Source organism: Thunnus thynnus, chromosome 11 (assembly GCF_963924715.1).
Source record: "Thunnus thynnus chromosome 11, fThuThy2.1, whole genome shotgun sequence".
Classification (NCBI taxonomy): Eukaryota; Metazoa; Chordata; class Actinopteri; order Scombriformes; family Scombridae; genus Thunnus; species Thunnus thynnus.
In genome coordinates, this window is record NC_089527.1 from 33248002 (window position 1) to 33257345 (window position 9344).

General features: G+C 41.3%; 1 protein-coding gene across 1 annotated transcript; it reads right to left on the bottom strand.

The window, feature by feature from the left end:
- Window positions 1-172: 172 nt before the first annotated feature.
- Window positions 173-8061, bottom strand: cnot11 (CCR4-NOT transcription complex, subunit 11). The gene is made up of 7 exons (XM_067604559.1): window positions 6929-8061; window positions 5959-6123; window positions 5395-5547; window positions 3896-4098; window positions 2192-2394; window positions 1013-1109; window positions 173-782 (listed from the first exon to the last, which is right to left on the bottom strand). Exons 1-7 carry the CDS (start codon window positions 7245-7247, stop codon window positions 585-587), a joined length of 1338 nt encoding a protein of 445 aa, XP_067460660.1. The 5' UTR covers window positions 7248-8061; the 3' UTR covers window positions 173-584.
- Window positions 8062-9344: the final 1283 nt, after the last annotated feature.

Sequence of the window (9344 nt, forward strand, 5' to 3'; positions counted from 1 at the left end):
GGTTGTCTGAGGCACTATCAATGTTGAGCTGCATTCACGATCAGTAGGCAGGAGCACCGATATGTTTCTTCACAGCAACCAGATGAAAGCATTGACATGCTCCAGTGTTCATGAGCTGTTACATACAGGAGATTTACAAGATAATGAAAGCATAAACATACAACCTGAAAAATTTTGTTTAACAATATGTTTAATGAAAGAAAACTTGCAAGCTTCCATTTCCAAAGTTGAGAGAGCGCACTGGTAAAAAAATGAAATGCTGAATTGTGTTCTTTTTTTATTTCTGGAAAATAGAGAGGGGAAATGACAAAGTTCAGAAGCAAAACTGGACTGCAGACTGAACAGCGAGTAAAAACAGGAATTTTTGAGCCTGAAGAAACATTCACTACATATTTACAATATTAATTCTCATTGGAGCCGGCTGCATCAGTTTTGGCTCCTGTGATGTGTACAGACATGAAGAATGTTTCTGGTAAACCAAGCCATGACCCTTCAACATGTTTTAAAGTGAATATGGGAGGTTGGCATTGTTTTAGCAACTCAGGCCACTTCTACAGTCTGTGCAGTGTTTCTGTAAGGGCTCATTATTTGGCAGGTTTGGCCTCGGTGGGGTTTTCTCCAGTGTCCAGGGTCTTGAGGAGGCGGAAGAGGCCGGCTGCCTCACGGATGCGGCTAAACTCGATGCAGAAGGCCTGAACCTCGATGAAGAGATCCTGCACGTTAATGATTTTGTTTCGTATTAGTGACTGGAGGAAGACGCAGACCAGACGGACCAGACGATTCTGGAAAAAACAGATCAACATGCAGGAGGAACATGATTAAAGGGAAACAAGTCAAATTTTGCCAGACTCATCTCAGTGAACAGTGATTTCATCAGTCAGTATACTGTACTAGTAGTTTCAGTGTTTTACATTTTCCAGCTCTCTGGTTTAGTCTGTAGTGTGGCTTTTGTATACAGGAAAAAAAACAAAAAACACTCCTAACAACAGAAATGTTAAACCATTGTCTGTACCTGCATGTACTTGTCTTTGATTTGCTCACAGGTGGAGATACAGTTGGATATGTAGAGGTGGATGAACTCTGGAGGCAAGTCCACAGCTGTGGTCAACCTGAGTGAGGGAGAGCAAAAAGAGGACGTTTGATTTAAAGATAAGAAAATGACAAACACTCAATAAAATCACCTGAGAGCATCAATATTATATTAATATGAACTAGTGCAGTGCCCTCTGTTTTTTTTGTCCTGTGTGTGCTCGTTCTTCTTTCTTAGAAGATTAACTGAGTGGGGCATGTGCCTTTGTCCTACTCAGCAAGTCAGAGCCCAGAAGCCCTGCCCTGCTGTGATGTGAAGGTGTTTATATCAAACAGTCCCCGCTGCACTCAGATACAGAGCTGAGCGGCTCGCTGTTTGCTTGTTTATTCAGAGTTTAAGTTTATTAATATTAATTGTTCCATGTGTCCAAATTGCACCAAATTCAACACTGCACTCCCTTTGGTCCCCAGCCATACACCTGCTAAATGTGGTGTCGATCAGATGAACGGTTCAAGAGATAAGCGAAGGACATACAGACAGAGATTCCTTACTTTAGTAGATAGATATAAACATACATTAGCTTTAAAAATAAGTTAAGATACCAAGTTACAATATTTTTTGTCATTTTGACCAGTTTTAGATTTTTTGAGTCAGTATGATTATCTTGGACAAATTATCTGGGTATCTGGGACAACTTCGTAGCTCTGCAGCAAGTGATTATTTTCATTAGATGAATCTATCAACAGTACACATAATGATAAATGCCTGTTACAAGTTCCCAGAACCTAAACCTAAAATCTTTTCTCATTGGTATGTCAGTGTGTGCTGTGCAGTGTGTCTCTTGTTGTTAGTTTGTGATAATGATCACTGTTAGAAATAAAAACACTCTGTACTAATTCAAATATTTAGTCGCATCAGTTACTGTCCCATCCCTAAGCAGAATTTTATGAAAAATTGTGAACAGAAATTCCTTTAATCATAAAAACTTGCTTCACTTGCAGACAATGCAGAGCAAAAAATACAAATTTGCTGCAGAGGCACTTTTGACGTGTTTACTTGATAATATTAAGTTGATAATCTTCGAACTTCAGCAAACAAAAAAAAAAAAGGTGCAACATGACCTCAGAGCTGTAGCACATGATGTGGTAGCAGCACCCTCACCTGTTGACGACCTCCATGGAGTGCAGTGACATGTCCATGTTAACCAGCACAGAGAAATACTCTGTGATCTGGCTGCTCTGCATCAGCTTCAGCAGCATCTCGATGGCCACCAGCGGGTTGTTCTCCACCAGGTCAGGCAGCTTCGCCGGGGAGAGACCGATGTGATAAACCAGCTTTGGGTCCTTCTCCAGCTCAGCCAGCAGCTAGAGAGAAAGAGAGAGAGACAGAAAGACTGAATAAGCCGCGAACAAACAAAAAGGCCATGACAGAGGCGAAGCCAGATTAGTGGGTTAGCGAGGTATGTTGAGCATAAAGCCAGGGTTTTCAATGTCACGAAGGCGGCTCTCTTTTAACCTGGCTACATCACCATGATAGCTTATAATGCAAACTTAACCTGGTCTGAAGTTTCGGCTTAAATCGGCAATAAAAAGCACCACCCTTCCAAGTCCGTTTAACACTGCTGGTACTGCAGCTATTAGAACACCAATTAGAAAACCGATTTGTCTTTTATCATATTTACCATTGATTTGATATGTCATATTGTAAATAAGTGATACTTGCGGGATGGGGTTTGTTACAATATATCAAATTGTGTTTCAAATAACAAAAAACAAACAAAAAAAACTAATGAAGAAATACTTTGAACAAAAAAAAAAAAAAAAAGATTAGTCCATTGGTATTTCTCACACATAATATTCAATCTATAATATTGATTTCACTTTGATTTGGCCAGAATCTAAAGTCATTTCCACTTATCCTTCATTATGTGATGGAGTCAGACCTGAATGCACTTCTTGAATATAATGTTTAAATCTGCAGCGTCAAGTTTAAAGTTGAAGAGCTATGTATATAAACTAATTAGATAATTAATAACTTCATGAATTTGTTTTTTAATCAACGAATTTACATCAGCAATTTTCTGCCAGCATTCCTCTCTCACCTTATTTGCAGCAACAGCATTGCTTTTTGCTGTGATAATGTATTTATATTATTCATAGCTCTCTGTTATAATGACCCGAGACGCACACAGAGCCTGAAGCAGAAAGCCTGAGTTAACAAAGAACGTTCATATCCACTGTCATGATACCACTTATCTCTGATCGCAAGTTTAGGGTTTGTCCAGCCAGCTCACACAAAGAAAGCCTGAGTATGTTGAACTTGCTTCGTAGTACACCCCTCCGGTCTCCTAAGCTGTGTCCTAATTCCATGCTACTTAATAATTGTACACTGTATATACTATGTAGTAATCTTCACATTATACTGTTTTTCGCAGTTAGTATACAAGAAATCAACATACTACTAGCAGGAAATGAGGCAACACGTGCTGTTAAAAGATGATGCGACCAGTTAAAGCCAACAAAAATACTACAAAATGTTTTTTCAAACTTTTAACAGTTATTTTTTATTTTCTGAGGCGTTCCTGTTTCACTATCATCCACTATTACTTTTCATTTTGTCCAGCTGAATCTCCTTTGCACAATGCATTGTGGGACTATAGTGTCCACCAACAGTACACTCAAAAATCGAATTCTTAGTATGCATACCAACTGTTTTGAGGCTACTTAATTTTGTATGTATGTTTGTATGTAAAAATTTCAAGTAGGAAGTCAGCATCATTGCTTTCAACTGAAGAGAAACTTCAGTATCTAAAGAGGAAAACACTGTTGTGAAAACATGTGACAGGTCAGTGTGACTGTAAGTCACCTGTGACTGCTGCTGGGCAGACAGCGGACTCTTGAAGGCCTTGGACATGATGCGTTTGATCTCCACGCCAGTGCTGTTCTTAACACACATGGAGCGGTCCCACTGGATGCTGTGATCTGGCTCAGTGGGGTTCAGCCACGCCAGCTCATCCTCGCACACGTGGAGAGGAGGCGGCGGCCGGATGAACTCGGGGCGGAAGTGACCTGAGGAGGGAGCAATGTGGACAGGTTGTTGGAATGTACTGTTTGGTGTTTCAAGATAACAGCAGCAAAAGTAACCATCAACCACCAGCCAGACCCTGGCAGATTTTACATTTGTTTTGGTTGCAGATGGTAGCTTTAGTCTACAGGCCATAGCAACATTTGCTCCAGCTATAAAGGCATTCTCATACTCAGAGACAGCATTGTGTGTCAGGATGTGAACGGCAATAAATTCTGATCACTGGACACCACGCCACAACAGAAAAGTAAGGAGATATTAAAGACCCTGGTTAGATGGATGCTAAGACTTCCATCAAAAACTCTTACCTCTCCCTTTCCTCGCTGACTTAGAGAGATTTTGAAAATTGTGACATGGCAAAAACAATTTATAATTTAGAAGTTGACAGAGAAGGAAAATGAGAACTGACATCTAGAGCAGGTTCTGTTTGGTGATTATTATTTGCAGAAGTAGCTTGTAGAGCAGCTTGAGTTTCCCCAAATTTATGGATTTTCTGATCTCTGATCATTTCCCTACTTCTTCTGTCTGCAACGCTCTGTGCTGTTAGCACTCCAGTGAAATTAACTGCACACTATGACCATCCAACTGATTAAATATTCACCTTTCATTTCTGTATAGGTATAGATCAATGTGTTCACATGCACTTCACTAACCAGGTTACAGTCAGCTTTCTGTAGTCATTTGATTTCTTAAATCAGATGTAAATAAGAAATCTGGTTTCCCTACTAGATTTCAGCTGGAGAAACATATTTTTTTGGCCATGTATCTGGATTTCTAATCAGCTTTGTACATGTGGGCATGTGCAGGATAAAGACTTCAGACCAGGAAAGTGTTGCTGTAACAGCAGAGTGGCTGGATAAGGACAAATCATTACAAATAGACACACATCCTGTTACACAAAATAATCAAAATAAACACACAAAACATCACATTCAAAGTCCAACTGAAACTGAAGCTAAAACAAAGTATCCTCTAGAAGTTTCCACACCTGAACAGTTGAATTCAGACATTTTAAGGAAAAACTGCTCTCTCAGTCCAAATGCTCCAGCACGCACACACACACACACACACACGGATATATGTGGATTTTACAGTGCATGTAAACATGGTTGTCTGATTCACTGTGTGACCTGATTTCTCCCAGTAACCCGCTCTCGTGGTGTGCGTTCTAATGTCCTAAGGATGATATCTAGAATACTGGAATACAGATTGCAGAACAAAGTGCAGTAACTTTACTTGGTTTTCTTCTAATCTAAAACATTAGCATCAACTGCACTTACTCTCCAGTGGAGGGCGGGGGCCCGTGACCAGAGACTCTATAATCTGATTGGCCACTGAGCTGTCGAATCCTGAGTTGGATGAGTCTGGATCTGGGTCGTTCAGGATGCTGGGGAAGCTGGCCTTGCTCTGAGTGGGCAGCTCTGACTGACGCTCTGGACAACAAAGACACAAAAGATGGTACATTCAACGAATGAATAACCAAGGGTCAGACTGATGGCAATTTGGACAGAAAAATTAGGTTTACACCACATAATATATCCACTTAATTACTTCATATATTACACAGAAAAGCAGTTTAAAGGCTGCTGATTGTCGAAAATTTTTATCAAGTTAGGAGCGGATGTGTTTCCGTTCATCAGTCAATACTTTTTGTGCACACTGGCTTGTTGCAATGCCTGTTTGACTCTTCATGTATATTTCTGTCTTGACAGTAAGTAAGACAGAAAATAACAAAACACATATTACATTGTCAGCTACAACTGATGTTGCCTTTGAAGGTAAGTGTCGTTGTTTTAAAGCAGCACAACTCTACAGTAGATAAATGACTGTTAGTGTATAGTGACCTGCTAAGGCTAGCTGCAGCCCGCTGATGTCTATGGACTGGGGCATGTTGCCGACATCCATACAGGACACTTGTCTGGGCGTCTTCTTGAAGAGATCCCTGGGTGGAGCCAACATTAGCTGGGACAGGAAGAACTTCTCAGGCTGGGTGATGGGAGGCAGGAATCCTGGACATATCACATGACACAAACAGACAAGAGAGTGGGAGTGTTGATAGAGGACATGTAATGTGCACTCTGTGCTTTTGTTCTTACTCACTCTGAGGTCCAGATTGTTGCACAGACAGCTGGTACTTTTCTCTTTTAGTGGCTTAAAAATTTGTCTTGTGTATTTTATCAAGAACTGGGGAAAATCCTGAGTCAAAGCATCCAAAATGGCACTTGGCAAGTGAACAAAACATCTATCCACAACTGCATCAGCTGCATGACTAATGGTTGATATCCTTCAAGCAGTGTCAGGCCTGTACGAACAATAAAAGCAACTATTTGGACAAGCAAAACATAGTCTGCACTGAGAGATGTTTGATGCCATGAAGTTGATCCAACACATTTCACTGAGAGACATTTTCAACAAAAACTGAACATTGTAATAATGGGAAGGATTTATTGCAGGACGGATGTAACAAATTCAGCTAGGGTCAACTAATAAACAGGCAATTGAATGTAGATAGTACATACATCTTTGATATGGTCTACACTCTATAGTTTTAGTGCATAGTGAGGAATTAGGACAGTTTATGGGATTATGATTATTACATGACAGTCTCTCGTAATTGTCTCCTATCCTGAAGGAAATCTGTCTTAGACACATAGTGCTCATGTATTGTGCATATAACGTTCAACACTGAGTCAAGAACAGCTTCTTACTCCAGGCCATCAGGATTGTGAACTCTGATCATGCCAATACCCCCCAACACACGCACACGCACACGCACACACACACACACACACACACACACACACACAGACCTACCGGACAGCACCTTCTCCTGCTCCTCCCCGGCAGGTGCGGGGTTCAGCAAGTGGGCGAACACGGCTGCGAACGGGTTGGCGGCCAGAGGCTCGGTGCGGTACATCTCCCAGAGCAGGTAGAGGGCGGTGAGCCGCTGCGGGGAGCTGGGCAGCAGGTCTGGCTGCTGGAGAAGCATGACCAGCACCGAGCCCACCCTGAAGTGCTCCGCTTTCCCGAAGTAGTGATGGAAGTGGGTGGAGAGGCTCTCGAAGGTGTTGGTGCAAGCCTCCTCCGATATGATGCTCAGCAGATTGGATAGTTCCTTCGGAGCGAGGGTCATGGTCTCCTCACCTGGAGTTGTTCAGCTCTTTGAAGACTGGCACTGTTCAAACTTTATATGTTCGGTTAATATAGCAAATATACCATCCCTGTAATAAACTATGCGGAGTTAATTTGTCTGCGTAGAAGAGTTTTGAAAAGGTGCAGTCTGGAAGTCATCACACGACCTCCGACTCCTGAAGCTCAGTTAGCAACGAGTTAGCTTAGCTTAGCAGTGCTGACAAAACCCGGCGAAGACATGGCGAAAACTAAACAGCCCCCACTGAAATTCCACACTTAACATTTCGGTGACTGCATAACAGTCTTTAAAAGACAACAAATATCAACAAATCGACATATTCAAGACTACTCAATTGTTATCACGACTGTTAAACACAAGTCCACTGCATTAGCCGTTTAAATTTTGACTTGACCCCTGTACAGAGAAATGCATTATGGGTCGTGTAGTTTCGTGCTATGGGATTTCACTTCCGAAGTCAGACTTTTTTCTTTAAAAAAACTAATGTTGACACATTCGGTGATATCTGGTCATGGGGCCAGCTTTATTACAGTGTAGCTCAATCGTAAACCACTGAAACACCGCATTTAAAGGTAAAACCGAGCAGAAAATAACGGTAACATGGCTGGCTAAACGAGCTGGTACGTTTACCCATAAGCCCTTGCGTTTTCCTTTCCTTCCGTGTTTTACTGATGGGTTCTTAAGGAGAACTCTTCCATGCTTCTAATACATCCATGGTTTTACTCAAGGGGTGCTTTTCATTACACGAATTCTATACTTTCTCGCGTCCTCTCTCTCCCGTGATTCGGAAACCGCTCTCCCTCCGCCATAATGCGCCTGGAGGAGACGAGGGCTGCGGTCGATTACATCCATGGGTCTTTTTACTTGGGGAAAAAAGGTTCCTAACAGCACCCGGAAGTATCTTAGTGGCAGCCATCGTATGAGCTGGTCGAATTCTCTAACTGCTAAGGAAAGGTGCCTCAATGCTTCCTTTCTAATCACCTTTAGCATAGGGTACACTTGACCATCTTTTACAAAAGGAAATGAGATAATTCTGCATCATTCACAAACTTAAACGATTAAACCCACATTACACATCCACAGCAGTCCGTGTACCTTCCATCCAAATCAACTTATAAACAAATATACAATGCATTGTACAATGCACGGAAACTCACATGCTTTTCCCATTTCGCCCTCAAATCGGAGAAGGAATCATACCAAAACCAGATAACATCTTGTTTTTCGCTCTTATTGTTATATCTATATCATCTGCCCCTACTGCATCTCAAAACAGTGTAATTGACTATGCTCATAGCCTATACAGACAGACAGACAGACAGACAGATTGATAGATAGATAGTCAATGAAGTTATGCTGCTGTGCCTCGTGCGTAAAAAGCTCACAGCGTCTCTCTTGAAACACTTATCATTTCTGCTGTGGGATGGGGTGTGATGCTGCAGGTATTTAATAACCTCAAGCAGATATCTTTCAATGTTTAAGTCTTTTTTATGGTGCCAAATTCTCTCTTTTTGTTATGATCCTTCCATTGTAGCTCAACCGGGAAACACTCAGTCAACATTAATTAACATTAGTGCCTGACCGGTCCTGTCAGCGTGTCTGGAGATTTAAATAATCAAGTTACACTGCTCCCCACTTTTTGTTTCCCTCTACAGTGTTTCCCTGTTGAGCTGCAGTGGAAGGATCCTAACAAAAAGAGGGAATTTGGTACTAAAAGACTGTAACGTTGAAAGATATCTGCTTGAGTTTATTAAACGCTAAACTCAATAAGATGAAACGCTAAGTATGTTTCCCAATTAAGAGAGACGCCGTGCGCATTTATGCATGAGGCACAGTAACTTCACTGATTATCTATCTATCTATCTATCTATCTATCTATCTATCTATCTATCTATCTATCTATCTATCTATCGGTCTTTCTGTCTATCTAGGCTATGAGCTTGTTTTGATGATGCAGTAGGGGCAGATAATATAGATATAACAATCAAAGCGAAAAACAAGTTGGTGACCTGAAGATTTATTGGCCCATTTGAAGATTTTCCCACAACTTGCTTTGCTAAAGAAGATGTGTTATTAACT

Coding starts and splice junctions, on each gene's coding strand:
- cnot11 (XM_067604559.1), bottom strand. CDS start 7,247: ATGACCCTCGCTCCGAAGGAACTATCCAATCTGCTGAGCATCATATCG. Junction 2,395..3,895: donor CTGCCCAGCAGCAGTCACAG/GTGACTTACAGT, acceptor CTTTCTCTCTAG/CTGCTGGCTGAGCTGGAGAA. Junction 783..1,012: donor TCAAAGACAAGTACATGCAG/GTACAGACAATG, acceptor TGTTTTTTCCAG/AATCGTCTGGTCCGTCTGGT.